Source organism: Dendroctonus ponderosae, unplaced genomic scaffold (assembly GCF_020466585.1).
Source record: "Dendroctonus ponderosae isolate FM_Combo_2020 unplaced genomic scaffold, Dpon_F_20191213v2 Dpon_F_20191213_2, whole genome shotgun sequence".
Taxonomy (NCBI): Eukaryota; Metazoa; Arthropoda; class Insecta; order Coleoptera; family Curculionidae; genus Dendroctonus; species Dendroctonus ponderosae.
In genome coordinates this window covers 6,675,808-6,693,682 of record NW_026018165.1, presented here as the reverse complement: position 1 = coordinate 6,693,682, position 17,875 = coordinate 6,675,808, and the positions used below count along the sequence as shown (strand labels likewise).

At 30.4% G+C, this 17,875-nt stretch overlaps 1 protein-coding gene across 1 annotated transcript in view; it reads right to left on the bottom strand.

Annotated features, from left to right (window-relative positions):
• Nucleotides 1-17,875, bottom strand: part of LOC109538354 (monocarboxylate transporter 2) — a 163,262-nt gene that overhangs the window by 19,585 nt on the left and 125,802 nt on the right. Inside the window, exons 4-5 of the mRNA XM_019905566.2 lie at nt 7,498-7,650; nt 5,171-5,326 (exon numbers count right to left, since the gene is read on the bottom strand). Of these exons, the coding sequence (XP_019761125.1) occupies nt 5,171-5,326; nt 7,498-7,650 (309 nt within the window). The remainder of the gene's footprint in view (nt 1-5,170; nt 5,327-7,497; nt 7,651-17,875) is intronic.

Genomic DNA, 17,875 nt, shown 5'->3' with positions numbered 1-17,875 from the left:
GGACGCTTAGAAACTTTCTACTTAAACATGTTTTAGGCCGAAATATTATTCGTTAATTGCAAAATGGTTATCAAACGTTTCTTACTTTTGCTTTTTAAAATTTTTGGCTTAAGTTGTTTTCCCCATTTTTCAAAGTTTCAGAATATTTTTCCCTTGACAAACATCCACGTATTATTGAAAACTCACTATTTCAACGAACAGCTCAAAAATCACTGTTTCCGCTAAAATATCGATCTGAGAGTAAGTCTTAGTCAACTTGCAAAATACTTGAATTTGTGCAATTGTAAATTGATTTTAGTTGAAAACGGAACATCTTTGAATGCAAAAACAACTTGAAGGAGCGGTTTTAACTAAAAATATGAATTAAAAAATAATACTGAAAAAATAGGAGAAGAAATTATTAGTCCTAAAATTATTGTTCAAATTTATATTTGTCACTTTCCAGTTGAAAAGTAGAAAAAAGTGAAACACCTTTTATGATGTAAAAAACTAATTTTTTAAGGGCCACGAAATATTTCCATAAAACTTAACAATTAAATCAGATTACAAACATTTTTCATCATTTGGGCATTGAAAGCGTGAGAGCCTGGTAAACTTTGGCCTCTATATGAGTAAACATCTTCCATAGAAAAATTAACTGGCTGCCATGCGTCATGTGATATGAAGAAGATAAATAACGTAATACCTGACGATAGAATCTTTGGCCTTTAGTTCAACTTTCGGATATAAATCGGTGGCCATTCATATTCCCTGCTCGTATCTTGGATTCGGCCACCGTTAGTAAAGTTATTAGGCCATTTGTGGCTCTTCCGAATAACCGCAATGACCCAAATTGTTTGTTTTATAGCTTCTTCGAATTTTAGGGCTGAGGAAACTGAATTGAAATGGCTGAGGAACCATTTTATTTATTTAAGCTGCCGCTAATTTTTATAAATGCTATATAATTCTTATATATGTTGATTGTGATGCATGCTTTATACCTAAGGAATCACTAGAAAAATGACAATATAATTCACTTAGCTACACATACTCAGACTCAGTCACGGTCCCTGGTAAGAATTTTACCAATGGTAAAGTAAAGTAAAAGTAATTTTACTGGTAAGGGTCGTTTTTTCTTTCTGAAAATGTTCATAAAAATTTGCTTGTTTCAAAAATAAATCTTTTTAAAACAGAAAACATGTATGCACTGCTAAACGATCCTTGGTGATTGAATTTCTGAGAGGCGGTGTGATTCGACAGAGAGAAATTAGAATTAAATTTTGTACACCAGGACAGATAACTCTGGTACGTTTTCTTATGTATAAACAATAATTTAATTCTGAGAGTGGCTTTCCTTCGGAAATGTGTCTAGATATTTTCAAAGGAAAAATTGGCACACATAGTTTATTTAAACCGAAAAATTGTGTGTTATTTTTCAATTTACTTAGCAGAAAAATGATCTCTTGACAACACTTGTGGTCGACACTCCGCTTTCGATAAAAAAAAATCGAATTATTTACACAAAATATTATTTAGTATAAATAAATTAAACGTAAAACTAAGATAAACCTAACATTTATGTAAATTTGCAAAATGCTCTATATTGGTGTTTCCATTCGTATTCAAATATATTAATTTGTCCATATTAAAATACATATATTAATAAAATTAAGTTTTTTTTTAAATAGTTTTGAAACAAAGTATTGTACACCTAATTATGACTCCCCTGTATTTGGAATTAAATTGGCTTCAAATTGAATATACAAGGCGCTGAATTAAAAACCAGACATACAACAGATACTAATCTAATACTCAAGAATGCGCGAATTTGCGCTGGATTAAATACAACAAAACGTCCACTCATATTGGTTTTTAGCAAAAATAACTACTTTAATAAGAATACAAAATTGTATTTTTTGAAGTTCTTTAATTCTGCAGAACTGCAGCGCTTATTTACCAGCAGTGACTGTTAAGGGCCGAATGAATCAAAATTTCGTAGGTCAAAATATGAACCAGAGTTCAAAATGGTGTTCGTTTTTGATAATAGAATAAAAAGGTTTTGCCGCTTTGAATGAAATTGTTTCGGTTGATAATACAATTACCATACATCTTCTGAGCCAAATAGATCTGTTCTTTTCGGAGAAAAAACTTTGTAGTTTTAGGTCGTTTTATATGACAAACAGATACCCCCACTAAAAATTTTTGGCTTCCTTGAGTATCTTGCTTGCGGAATTCATCTGCAAACTTTTCCTAGTTTATTGACTTACGAAATCATAAATGTAACGTGAAATTGAATTTTCTCTAAACGTTCTAATAATAATAAACTTTCTAAAAACCAAGAAAAATCAAATATATCAAGTTTCTTTAAGTTTTGCCTGCCTACTTTGTGGTATCTTGTATTGTATTATATTTATATTTGATTTTAGGTTGTAAGCAGAAATATTAACTCGATTAATCAAAGTTATAATAGGTTTCCTGTAATAGTTCTGTCAAATCAAAGCAAAATCGCATATTTTAATGCCAAAAAATGGCGTTTTAAAATGAAAACAATTGTTAATACATTAGGCGCTATGAAAGATACGAAAATGTATTTAGGTTTTTACATTTTTTAAATGAATATTAAAATATTAATTAAGTTATTAAAATATATTTTTTATCTCAGATGAGATTGTTATTTCGGGTAAATATTTATGCACAATTTGATAATGAAGCTCAACAAATTTGTTTTTGGAACGGCTTTGTATTCGTGACACTGTTTTATGAATTTTACGTGCGTAGAAATAAATCAGATTTTTGTTTAATTTGAATGGAATTTTCACATTTCAATTAAATTAATTTTTAGTATAAATGGAATGGAATTGTACTATTTAACACAGAATAAGTAAGTATATTAGATTTAAGAACATGTTTTTATCGGTTTAAATATTTCGGAACCGGATATTTCGCTTTGTGTATTACTCGCTGGATTTTGTGATTTTTGAAGAAAACATGTGCCGTTCTGAGATAAAATAGGGGCACACATGGGAACAGTGATTGAACGCATTCAAATACATACATACAGAAATATAGATATATTTGAAAAATACTGCCATTTGAAGCCATGAGTTGTGCTCGTCTGATTAAAATGGTGAACTTAAAGTAACCAGTGTAAGTTTTAACTTTACCTAAGTCGATTTACGCATTAAGTATTTATTTTGTTATTTTTATCAAAAATACGTTAGTTATAGGTGATAATCAACTCCATTGCTACCAAATTTCTGCTCAAATTTTTGTAAATATTCCAGAATTTAGGGCAAACTACGTTTTATCAATATATTATTGGTGGTCCCGAAATACCCCTCTAGAGGCATGCAGCCGATTTTTAATCAACCTGCATGTCATTTATTGAAAGTATCAAAAATAATCTATAAATGCAACTAACGCTTCTCATTTGTTACATACGAAACACAACAAACAGGGTTATGTTAACAAATAAAAAGTCAGTGAAACATGAAAGGTTTGGAAACTCTATTAAAGTTTCTAAGCCATTAGAATTCAAACAGACTACATTCGGTTTAATCTGCATACCTGTAAACCAAACACACAGAAATGAATTTGAGTGCAATAATTTCACAGAGCTGATAATTTCATATACTAGTTTAATGAAGACAGTAGAAAAACATTTAAAATTAAAAGAAAAATACACCATGACAAATCCCGTTGAGCAATAAATGTATTAGAAATATACATATTTACCTGTTAATTATAGCATTATTACTGCCAAAGATTATCCACAGTGTACCAAGATAAGGACAAATATTTTGCAAAAACCTCTAAAGGGAAGCCAAGGAGAGGTCTGAAATACTTCCAACTTTCAGTAGCGTTTAATTTGGTTGTGTGGTAGGTCTCAGACTTTTTCGCCATAAATACATCAAGTCATGACTTCCAGTTTAAATATACGTTATTTACTCGGCAAAGAAGATACAATATTAAACTTGCAAGAAGATTGTTTTTCACAGCAATATATTGCCATTCTAAAACCACTCAAATAGAGAAAGTAGCTTCACTCCTCACACTTTATTTAGTTGGAAAATGTTCTAGAAAGTATTTGCGAAATAAATTTTCGTTTAGTCTCCCAAGGATGATGATCTTTTGGTCTATTGAAATAATAAAATTGAAAGTTCCACGAGAGTAATATGATATATATTTTACTTGCTCAGTATAAAATGAGTAATTAAAATATAGAATAAGGTAAAAGTCATAACTATTGCGCATTTCAAATAATCTAAAGTCTTATTAAAATATGACAACCTTTGCCTCATTTTATGAGCCCGCTTATTTCTAAAGTATACTTTCTAAACGGCTTTTATGGAATGTCCTCTAAAATATTTCCATAATATGTCCTCTTAACGAATGAACCGCCTGAGGTGCTAAGAGCCTTCAATAATAAAGATTCTAAAGGCCGCAATTTATTAACAGCTTTCAAATACATAGCACGTACTTTTTAATATATTTTAATTAACATTCACGCGAGTATTTATTAATACTTTCCGCATCATGTTTTCAACAGTCCACTTTACATATTTGGTACGTTCGTAACTATCTCTTCGATCACATTGCCTAGATTTTCAAATTTATTGGAACATTAGTTTAATTACCACACTAAATCGAATGCGCTAATTTGATTGCAATCATCTTGACACCTTTCCCGGTATTTATTTACCTTTTTGCAAACATACATGGATTTCATAACATTTTATTTCGATTGAAGGCAACAGAAAATTCCAATTCATTTTGGAAAAAGTATCTCGTCAATCAAAATCACAATTTGAACTTTCACTAACTGAAGATGTTTTCGTAGTTGAACTTTATTTTGTGATTGGCGGTAAACCAGCCAAAAATTAGCCTACTTTGCTGCAGAAGCTTGCATTAGTTCGGAAGCTATCTTAACAAGATCAGCCAATCAACTTTCTGATTTTCATAAAGTCTTGGATAAGTTTAGCAAAATGGAGTTAATAATTTCGCCCCTGTTGCTACCAGAAATCTTCGCTTGACTTTTGCGCAACAAAGTTTATATACTTTGTTGGGGCGTAAACAGTTTTTTTGTTGAAAATTCCGAAAGCTCAGATCAGAATGGCTTTTTCAAATCACCTTACGACGAACTATAAATATCAGAACTTTGCAATAAAAGCTGTTGATTTTTTTAACTTACCTGTTGCCATAACATAGAAGTCCTTTTCATTATCGCTTTTCGTTTTAACGAGAAATTTGATGGTGTACAGATAAAGCAGACCGAAGGCAAGTTGCATTCCTGAAGTAAGAAGATGGGCTAAAAAAGCTGCCCCGCATACCAACCAACCCCAACCACCTGAAACCAAACAAACAACTATTACTTTATTTCTATAAACGACGTTTAAATATTAATGTTCTCGTCCCTAATAATGTAAGGAAATGGAATAAAAAATACGGTAAAAACAAAAGCTAAAAGTAAAATAAGGATTTGAATAATTGCTTGGTTGTCCAACACCTAGTTAGGGTCTGTTGAATATGTATTGAAAAAACATTTTGCTACAATTGACACAAGTATTTGCAAATCAAGTGAAACGAATATTTTATAAGCTTCTAAATATGACCATTGTGCTGGATTTTAACTTTATATAATAATTTTAATAACTGGAACATGTATGTTAAACGGATCTTTAATTTTGTCTGCGATAATAGAAGCTGACCCCTTCCACTAATAAACATCTTAAGCAAATAATAATTAAGTAGGAAACCCAAAAATATTTTTCAGCAAATCCAAACAGATAATTATGTAAAACAAACAAAAATGAAGTAAAAACGAACTATACCTACGTTTATGCTTCAGCTAGGGGAAAATATATTGAGAAATTTTGGTGTTAAATTAATATCAGATAAGGTGATAAAGGATTGGATATCCTTAAGTAAGTAAAAATTCTAGCGATTGAATTGTATCGTGGCTACTCGAAGAATCAAATCATCAGAAATATCAGAAGATGCAAAATATAAACAAAAATTCCGCTTGAGACGTTGATGACATTGATGCAGCAGATCTGGTACTTATCCAGCAACAGTTGCTGTTAATCCTGAATACCTTTATAATATATTGAATAAGGCATATGTCTGGTGTTTCTTAAGATTACACCTGTCTACAAGGTGAAAAAAACGATTCATAACTACGAACCAAATGTGGAAATATTTGCAGTAGGAAATTGAACAGAGTAGCAACACTTTATGCATTAATAATTACATCAAAATAGATGTGTAAAAAGTAGTCAACATTAATTAAAGACAAACCTTTAATGCGATTGATCTTGTGGTGCTTATTGATCAGCTGAATCACATGGGTATTTGTGTAATTTATTTCAATTTAGTTCAAGAAAAATTGGTCTAAAATAGAAGACACTAAAGGATATTCGTAGCCAGCCAAGAAAAATAAATTGCCAAAAACCGCAAAGCTTTGTATTCAGTTATGTTCTGCTGTTACAAAAAAACCCAATATCTGGTCCAATTTTGTGTATGCTGATGACATAGCACTTGAGTTACAGGGGATCGAATTCAGAGTCACTCGGTCAGTTTATGAACCAGGATTTGAAAGAGTACCTCAAATTATTGTTGCGTAATAAACTGAAACCCAACAGCAGATTTACTATTATAATCCGAGGCACAGATTCAATTCAACAAAACATCTGATATTTTGGACATAAAAAATCTACAAAATAGCAACAAACGAAATTCACAATTAAGCATTTCACCTAATAAAATATATACTAGAGCTGGTGAAGAAAGTCATCAAATTAATGAAATAATGCATAATTATTTGAGCTATAACTGTAAATTGTAATTGAAAATAATTCCAATATTCACTTAGATACCGCAACGACAAACAAGGTTTTTCAAAATCCAATTATGCGAGCTGCTCAATATAATTATATTCCAATGGAGGTAAAAGAGTTGCCAAATAATGCTCAAATTTTGCCAGAAGTGAGGAGAATTCAAAACGGCAAACCTAACTTCTAGAAACGAACATCTCTTTCCTTCAATTTTCAATTAGTTTCTTATTGGTTTAAAATTAGAAGTTCCGATACCAGTCTTGGGCTGATAAAGAAATTGTAGTCGTTAAATAAGTAAGTAAAATGTATTTATATGTCTTCTTCCATTATGTTGCAAACATGTCGCAATTTTGCTTTAGATTAAGTTAACATTCACTGCTAATATTCTCCCTGCTCAGAATTTTCAAGTCGGCATTATCTGCTCTGCATAAGGAGCGAATCGATAGTAATTATTTTGTTGGGATAAGGATCATAGAACACCAATTTTCCTAAAATATGTTTTTACAACAGTGAAATTGAAATACGATTTCCCATAAATAAATTAGATTGATTTGTGTCTGTACTGAAAAACTATAAAATCTGCTATTGTCAATCCCTCTAAATTGTATTTGTTTATGAAACTTATTGATGAAGACCAGAAAAAGCTTAGAAACTAACATGCTTGTCATGTAAGAGCATCAAATACCTTCAGGATAATAATGTTGTTTGATAGTGTTGGTATCAACATCTCTTCTTCGCAGTGCGGGGATGTTTCGATGTAACGAATGCATGTCTCTATCACAGATAACCGGAAATGAATCTTCATCGTCTGGTGCCCTCGGAATGGGCGTACTTCGATCTGAAATCAAAGAATTATTTATAATCCTCAACCTTTATTGTATTCCTCTATTTACATATTTAATGATCCAAAATATAAAAATAATAATTTAAATGTAATAATCAATTTTAATCAATTCTTCTACCAGGTAAGTCCACGGCAAAACTTTTATTACATCTGGAACAATTAACATGGCTGGCAAAAGTCCCACAAAAAAAATGCTAGAAGGAAAATGCACATTTCACACTAATCCTTCTATACTGGACCCTTTAAAAATGTTATTTTAAAACAGTATAATTTGAGTTGTACCTGCGAATAACGTATAAAAACGATAGCGGAAAATAGTCTTTTTGGAAAGAAGAATCTGAAATGAAGAAAAAGAAGAATACATTTTCCCAAATAAAATAATCCTTGCATGATTATTATTAAATTCGTTACATTTTCTCGATAAAAACTAGAATATTATTTGCTGGCTTGAAGGCTATGTACATTTAAAATAATTGCATTTTTACGTCAGCTACATTTTACGACTTTAATTTAAAACGCTTTGAAAAAACTGATTGGCGACTTTTTCCCGGCCTCGCTACGATTTCATCCGAAATTAGAGCATCTTTTATGTTTTCAGAGCGACTGAAATATATTTTATATGTAAGAGTTAAAACATGCCTTAATATGGGGAAGGTAAAAATTGTAATACTTTAATATTCAAGTACATATTTCTACGAACAGTATTATCGGATGTTATTTACTCTCTGCTGAAAAAAAAATGAAATCGTAACTATCAATGTTTTATTGAGATTTCTACGGCGATTTCTCAAAAGGAAAAAATAAATTATTTTATTTTCATAACATTTTGATTACAAAGTTTCGATTTATTTGTTGCTTTTTAGGAGAGCATACGACTACAAATCCATCTTAAAAACCAGAAAATTGGTTAATACAAACATTATTTTTAATAATTTCTGTATTTTAAAATCATCCAGTAACGAATATGACTTTTAAGTAAGCTAAAAGTTGGCTTTTGTAAATTCCAAACCTCATTTGCTACATCGTGCTTAATAATACTTGTATGTATTCACTTATCAGAAAAATACATAAAAGCAAACATAAATAATTATTAATATTAAGTTAATTAAATATTTTTATTGGCCGACTATATTAGTGCCGACGAGAACTACATCTTATGTTAAATGGAATACATTTTACGAGCTAAGCTTTTTAATGTATACCATTGTACAGAGACAAATTAACGAAATCCAAACCTGGTAAACAAAAGTGAATTTTAATAATTTGAAGAATATAATTAGTTCTGAAATTTTTCTGAGGAGATTTATTAGCTTTATAAGTAACTATGTATAGTAATACTTAGCAATTTAAATTTCATTGATGTATTTAAAAATCATAATCTTTTAAAGTAAGATCCAGGTTTATTTTTGTTGCAGAGTTTTAATTTTTTTTACTCTTGTAGTCGCTTCTGGTATACGTTTGTTTAATTTTAAATTATTATCGATCGATTTGTTAGTAACGTCCCATTTGTTGTTCTTAAATTAAAATAAAAAAATATTGAATCTGCCAAATGTATGCAACTCTTACCAAATAGAATACAAAAATAAACATTTGATAAGTAGATGGTGCAACTAAACCATTTGTTTGCTGATCGTTTACTTTTGTATTATTTTGTTATAATCGTTTTGATTTTCACACTAAATTATGTATGTATCTTTAGCTGGCCATGATTAGATGATTCCACTGATTCTTTTAAAACCTTCATACTTTCTACGGATAAAAGCAGTTTAATTATTTAATTATCGATGCACATGGGATAGAAAAAATTACCTGTCTAAACCCAATTTCGCTCTTACCGAATGAAATTGACACTAACGCGACCCAGCAATAAAGTCGGGATATTGTTTAAAGTGTGTTATAATTTATGCATCACCCGGCTCTATTTGGCCAATGTTCAAAATGTCATTCCGTATAAATATGCATGAAAATTCCATGAAGCATTCCATAAATGTGTAATTGAGCTCCATGGCTGACGAACGATGTAGGTATGTGAATGTCCAGTTGGATAACAGAGAGTCACAATAAATAGTTATGTGATTTACTAGTTAAAGCTGATATATTATCGTTTCGTCGGGATATTTGTTGGGGTGTGGAGTTTGATTTCATTGTAATTTAAGAGCAACGTTTATTTGGTGCCTTTATGCACAGTGACTCTTCACTGTTTTGCAAACTTTAGCTACTTCAAATTAATGTAGTTTAAAGTCTATCAAACTACTAATCGTTCAAAATTAATCTGTATTTTATTGGGGTTCAAAGCTACACTTGTACAACTACTTATTCATTTTACGTATATTTAATTTATAATCATGTCAAAAAATTAATATTTTGGACATTCATAGCCTTCTTATTTTAACTGGTTAATTCTAAACAGTAGTTTTCCTATCAATCCTAACAGTAGGATAGGAATAACTACTGTTTTTAAAGACAGGTCGGCAGCTCTTTTTTGCATATTAATTGTTTGCTTCCAAATTTGCTTTTAGATTTACGATTGTTCATTTTCTGTCCAATAAGCAATCATAAGTGTTATCACGAGTACCAATAAATATCACAAAAAATATATTTCGTGAGAAGACAAGGTGGAATAACTGGACTCGAAAGGACGTAAATCGGAAATCTAAAGGAAATTGTTTGTAGTAAAAGTGGCTTTCTCTATCAAATGCTTATTTGTTTGTTCGGTAAGCGAGTTTCCACATTGGTACAAGTACAAAAACACAAAATATAGCAAAATATTCTATAAAGCGTTTTGAAAAACTTGAAATGAAAAATCCATGTTAAATGATTAATTATTAATTCTTATTTATTAATTCTTGTTGTGGGCTGTACCAAAAAAAATCAAATAAGTTTGAAGACGGTTTTAAAAAAACTCCCCCAATATTTCCAGCTCGGCAATCGTGACGAAATTTTGATTTGCACGACATGAACGAAGTCCTTTTGATTAAAGTTTAAAATTGCGAGGAAAATAAGTGCGTTGAATATTCGCCAAAGAAACATTTCTGAAAATCAAACCAAGAACCGTATTGAGGGAATCAAATTTGTTCGTCAATTATTGATTATCTGATGTTTTATAAACAAATAATGCAGCAACTGAATATATGAAAAACTATTTAAAAAAATGCGTTAAATATCCAGTTTTTATAACAATTTTAAAAAATCTCTTAATAAAAGTGTTTACGTTTGAAACTGTGTAAGCATAAAACTGTGTGGGTTTTAATTCTTGGAAGCTATTAATAAAGGCGATCGACCCTCACAAGAACTAATAGTAAACATGTTTCTAAACTGCAAATCAAAATGTATTATTTTCATCGTAAAAGAATTTAATTTAGTTGCGAGATGTAAATAACTTGATAAATTGAAACGATTGTATCTGAAAATTGATCTATTTCTTTCAATATTAACTTGCGATTCGATTATGTCGAGTGGTTTTCTTCTTCGAACTGCAAAGTGAATATTTCCGAATGTCTGTGCTGATATTTACCGAAATGGAGAGAAACCAAATTTGATAAAATAAATAAAATTTTGATATCGTTATTTGTTTTACTTTAATAGATGATTTGCCAGTATAGAGAATGGTCCTTTTTTAAGCAAAATGTATTTTAATGATAACATATTTTCTCAAAAGAACGACTTTTTTGCGATGCACAGTTAGAAAAAAAATATTTTTTTATATTTTCTCAAAATAGTTTTTTTGTCAGATGGGCACTCAGTTCTCTACTAAGATTGTTTTTTTTTAATTGCAATGTTTTCAATAATAAATTGATTGAAACGAAGTTTTTGAATAGAGCACAAACTTTGAATTGAAAGCACTGCTCAAATTGTAAAGCTTATTATAACTTCAAAAATCAACTAACTTAAATGGAGTTTTCATTTTTACGCCACAGCAGAAATGAATTTCTTCGGGATTTTAATTAATTTTACAGGAAAAAAAACTATATACCACCTTTCTAGTTCAGGCAATATATTCAAATAAATAACATGTAGGTGTATTTTCCTATTTCTTCGTGAATTAAAGAAAAAAACCTGTACCTTAACGTTTACGATTTGATTCTAGATGAGTCACATTTTCATTGAAATGTAAGAAATACTTTTAACTGACTTCTACAAAGTCTAGCATTAATTCAATTTTTAGCAAACAATTTGTATTCGTGCAAACAATACCAAAGGACTGAAGATCATTAAACGTCCTACACGTTTTAACATACTATTTCAAACATACTTTCGATAACTCTTGAATCTCAAAAATTCTCTTTTATTGCATGAAACCGATATTTTTATATACATTTTGTTTAGAAGACACTGAAATTGTCTACCTTAATATACGCCAGAAAAATCCACTCAAAACTTTTTGAGCGGATTTTAACCAAAATTAAATTTGTTGTCACTTATTTGAGGATGATACTAATTTTTTCCTAGACAATATTTTATCTATTCATAAAAAACAAATGGAAAAATTAAATATAGTCTTGGAACTTAGTTCTCAGTATTAAGTTCACTAAGTCTAAATCTAAAATTTAAGACCAAAAAATCAAATTCAAATTGTTTTCTATTCAACTATAACAAACCCGGTTTCCTTGCAGTATTTACTCAAAATTAATTAATCTGCAACTCAGCTGAAGCAGATTTCAAAAAGAATTAAAATACATTCTTTGCGAGAATTAAGTGAAAATAAAATGCAAGCTTCCGCTCTGTTCTTCCTTCTGGTGTTTTTAAACTCCAATTTTAGTGTACCTATGTATCGTTTACTACGTCTCCGACATTATCTTCTATTATTAGAAAATCAACAGAGTCATTACCTGACTTTTTCAAAAATCAATCAGAGCCATTAAATTTCTATTATGCAAAGTTTCCCGATATAGTAAACGGAAGAGCTTCTAGTTTTTGCAGGTAATTTTTTTTTTGGCTATATCATCCGTAACGTTAATAGCAACCGCACGGATTCAAAACTTAAACACTTCTTGTTGCATTAGGTTTAAAATGTCCATGTTTGGACCCGCGTATGCATGCATTGCACTTCCTAATGATAACTTTGGCGACTTTTTGTGCAACGTCTTAAACCGGCCGTTCATCGGCGTTAACAAAAAACCGAGGCACATAATGGATCAGAGATCATTAAGGGAAATTATTTAGTCATTTAGGTAAGCACTGAAAATTCTTTGAGCTTTTTTTATAATTCCCGAGAGATTAGAGGAGTTTTTGCGCATTGACGTTGAAAACGACCATATGTTGGGTTGGATATAAATTATAAATATTGAATTGAAAAATTAATCTATGTTAGCAGTCGAATTTGCTCTGCTTTTTTATTCCTTTTCCCTTAATACTTCAAGACTTAATTAATATGTTATACTGTGTATGATCATGATTTGTGCGCGTAAAAACGAGAATATTTGAAGGATTATTTCTAAATTCTAAAGGAGATTTTCTATCCTGGCTATCCAGACACAACAAAAGTAAATTTGGTTTAGGTTTGAACTGAAATAGTTTCAGCTCTTAACGCGTCATAGTTTTTTATTTTGCGACAAAAATATGTATTGTTATTAGAATTATATGGTCACTTATGCCGACTATTCTTATAAAATAAGACGTAGCATTGTTTCTGCTAGGATCAGCATAATTTAACTATAAAAGTAGCCATAGCAGAAACGAGAGTTCAGTCATTAGATGTTTGGTCAGAAGTCATAAGAGTTCAAGTTAAAGTTTAAAGTCAGTCTACGATTAGGTTCGGTCACAATTAAAATCCATATTAAGAAGTTGTATTAATTTTGAAATACAAGTGTTTTAAAAAAAAGCAAGTTTCAAATTAATCAAAAAAAATGTAGTTAATGGCGGTTCTTTACGGTGAGCAGTTTCCAAACCACATCTTTTTTATATTAAAATGTAGCAGATGAAAAACACATAACACATCACAAATTGTGCGATAAATCTCAATTTTTTAAGTTTGGATAGTTACTATAGAAAATATTTATTTTGGAAAAAACTGTTTCCTATCACTAATTGTTTATGGTTAGTGGTATACATGATAGGAATTATTTTAGACTTTCAGAAGGATTAGGACTATTAAGAAAAGGATTATATCTTAATTAAAATGAAAACCAGAAAAATCCTCTTCTTTTAAACGATAAGACACAAAATAGATATTCCACGAGGTGAGCACTCGATATCCCTTCCAATTTTCAGTTATTGAATATTTTAAGTCAACTTTTGAGGCTTCCTTAAGGAAGTCCAATACACTTTTTAATACCGAAAATAGTTGCCGGTGCTCGCTCAATTGCTTGGTTATTTAGCAACTTTTTCTAGATTTAATTGTTTTTTTAGATAGTCATAACGAGTAAAAAAGTTCAATTTCTTTTAAATAGATCAAGAGAAAACAATGCGCTCGTTTCGTTCGCTAAACATTTTAGACTGAAACTTTTGCTTTCAAGATATTTTAAAGTATTAGAGAAAAATAAGAGGCCCACCAAGAACGCAACGGTAATTTTTTGCCCGATTAGTTTGATAAATGGAACAGTGTACGAGTTGCACATTTTTTTGGATTTTGGAGCTTTGTAAGAGACGTATCGCTGTATAATTAGGGAATTTTATCCAATAAAATATAGAGCTCAAGACGTTTCAAAAAATTCACTCAGCTGCAATTCAACTGGAAGAAGCCGAAACTCACTAATTAAAAATGCTAATTATGTAGGAGATGATGAATAAATAATTTAACTAACAGTTTTAATTGTTGTAAAGTGTTTCGTCAAGTTGCGTATATTAAAATAAAAACATTGTTTTGTAATATTCGCTGCTGGACCGAATTTATCAGAGTTTGTAAATTGTTTTTAAAAATTAAATAATTAATTTGGTAGAATTTAATGAACAATGCTTTAAGTGTTGGAAGCAAAAGTCAGTATTTTGTATGAGTGATTTTACTTACAAAAAGCAGTTTACATAGGGATATTTTGTGCTCTTTCGAATGGCATTTTGATATGGTCGTGATAGTCACGTTCAAACTTAGTTAACATTCGTCTTAACATATGGGATCATCTTTAAGAAAAAACTAATTATGAAATATCTTGTATTTCAAAAATTATTTTTAAATTGTAGGGCCTACAATACCAAACAATACAATGTAAAATGTAATGGCTGTTAAAATTTTTTAAATTGTTATATTATCAAAAGCGATAGGCTTTCTTCAGGAATGCCTATATTTTTTAACCTCCTACTTCAAGAAAACGTTTCTAACAATATTAAGTCAATCATGATTTTGTTTTGAACGGTTTATGAAGTTTAGCTTTAATATAACCTTTAGATTTTAAAATTCAGTTAAAGAGGAAACATATTATTATTAAACCGGGAGGGAGGAAGCTAAAACATAAAAATTTTGAAGTATAGGCGAAAACTGACGAAAATTTGCATTGTTTCATCTTCCACCATGTAGAAACTTTATGTAAAGTATATTTTTTCCAAAACACGGAGTGATAGAACGATAATTGGAGTAGATGACGCTGCAGACAGAAATAAAATCTATTGAGTCAATACGAATTTAGCCAGTTTGAAAGTTATTTATTTGCACAAAATCTGAACTGAAACAAGAAAGAGGTAAACTTTAATAAAAAAGTGAAATAAAGCTGAACGACTTTATGATAAAAAAAACAATATAAATGTGACAGTACTTATTTTGCTTTTATTGGTCATTCTCCGAAGCGTTTGATTTCCTAAACTACATATTTTTTTCCTTAGCAAATTTAAAAAAAATATGAATTGTTCTTTATTATTAATAATTAATTAAATCAACATTTTTTCCATTTGTTTTTAAGACAGGAATTGATGACTTTCTTGCAGACATTTAAAAAATGTATATTGCATTGAAACGTCCAATTTTCCAAAATTTAATTATTTTATATAAATTGAACGAATAAAAGGATATCAAGAGCAGCCGCAGAAATAGGCAAAACGTTCTTTATAAACATAATTAGGATTTCAAACCAACGCTATATTTGCCTCTTACTATCTTTATATTTCTGGGCAATCGAACAAGCTATTTTGTTTAATTGAAGTCCAAGAAGAATAAACGTTAAATGAAGTTGCATCCATAAACCTTTTACTACCTTTGAATAGTTTGTTTGATATAAAATGCATAAAATTTGCTTTATAACATATTACATGACGAGAGAGTAATTTTACGTCGTCCTGGCGAATTTGGTGAAAACATGTGCAAATTTGCTGCACTCCACTCCCAGTGGAGTAAAATAGAAGCTTACATGTGAGCAGAGCAATAAGTAGTATATTTTACTGCCCCGAAGCACGATTTCATTTATAGATTTTACCTAAATTTTGTAAACTATGGCCAGAAAAATAAACTTTCTAAATACAATCGAAATTGCAGTCCGATAAAACTGGGTCAAATCGGTGTGGAATCTGAAAAATTAGTAGACGAGCCTTGAAATTAAATAAACGCAGCTATCCGAGGAAAAATCTGTTCCGAGCCTATTCCTGATTTTTTCCGTTGGCATTTTCAATTAAATGTGCGCTCGTTTCTCGCAATCGCGTTCCGGATGTGCTTGAATGATTGATGGATTTGGGCCCAAAGGAATAAGCTGGATGCGCAATCCATGATTTTGGGAAAGCAATCCCTAATTTGTCTTTTTCGCATTATGCCGGCCACATTACATTGCCACATTCCCTACTGAAATATTGATAAGGGTATCAAAATTAAAAGCTTATCCAGATCGGCAAATGATAATAAATGGTCACCATTAGAGCCGGATAAATTTAAATATGTATTCTAATGGGGCCACTAACGGAAATACTCAATTGCCCTGTTGTTTCGATACCTAAGGGACTCAATTAATTGGGAAATGTTATTCAAGGTGATTCAGAACTCCCGTAATTTTTTTAAATTTATTACGTCGGTAATTTAAAAGTTTTATTTCATTGAATTTAAAAATTTTTCAAACACAATCAGTTTAGTTCTTAGGCAAAGCATATGCATTAATGATACAATTTTCAACTTTTCTTTATTTTTGTGAAGGTGGTAATGTATTCGTTAAGAATTCTTTTAAAGCTTAGTTAAGGTAGATTTTCTTAGTCAAGCACTATCTCACACATGGGAAATCGACATTCGGAACATTTTAAGGTTTCGAAGATATTTTTTTTGAACTGCAACTTTCAAACTCTATAGTTACGAATATTTGAAGAAGGGTTCTACTGTTCCCACAAGATTTGCGTATTTTTCTTTAAAACTTTATCTTAACATTTAAAACTATTTCATCAGCTCGAAGCACATACAAAGTGGCCATTTTCTGAATATTTGTAGGGGTAACTTCCACATTTTTAAAGATAATCCGTTAAATGGGCCAAATTGGGCAAAACTCGATTGCTTATTCATTACCGTTTTCGAAATTTAGGTACCCGACTTGGTTTCTGAAATATCCTGAAAAGGCAAGAAATCAACACTTTCGTAATTATCATATAATTCGTTAACTGCTTAAATTATAAAAAAAGTTAAAATTGTCTTTGGTAGAACTTTTTGCGTGGAATTCAATAAACTAGCACTCGTTGTCATAGTCAACTTGATTTACAAGATAAAAATAAACTTATGGTTTTTTAAAGGGTAATCATAGTTGGCTGTGGTTAGGCATAGTGCCTTTTAAAATCCTTATTTTCTTCTGAATTTAACGATATAACTGTTTGTATGTTTTTCTCCTTTTGTTGGCGTAAAACTTCAAAAGAAGATAAAAAAATGTGTTGTAGGCTATGGAAATAAGAACTATATTATCACACAAAACACGAAACAAAAATTAAATAGCTAACAGACACAAACATGTTTACTGGGATAATGAAAATCATCATCTAATTGAAAATAGGCGAGATCAACGTGTGTTCTTTTGTGAATGTCTGGTGATGCATTGTTAGTGATAAAATTATTGGTCCATTATTTTATAATCACAATTTAAATATGGAAAGATATTTACACTTTTAACCAAATGAACTTGAAGGCATGTTGAATAGTTTTCCGTTAGCATCGTATCGAAAATTGGCATATTTTCAACATGATAGTGCACCTTCACACAACTCACTAGTTGAATTTGAAGATGCCAAAAAATGCCTGGACGTAAACGGAAGTCAATTTGAACATTTAATTTAAACGATTCATTATTGTTTTGTGCTTTGTGTGATAATATAGTTCTTGTTTCCATAGCCTACT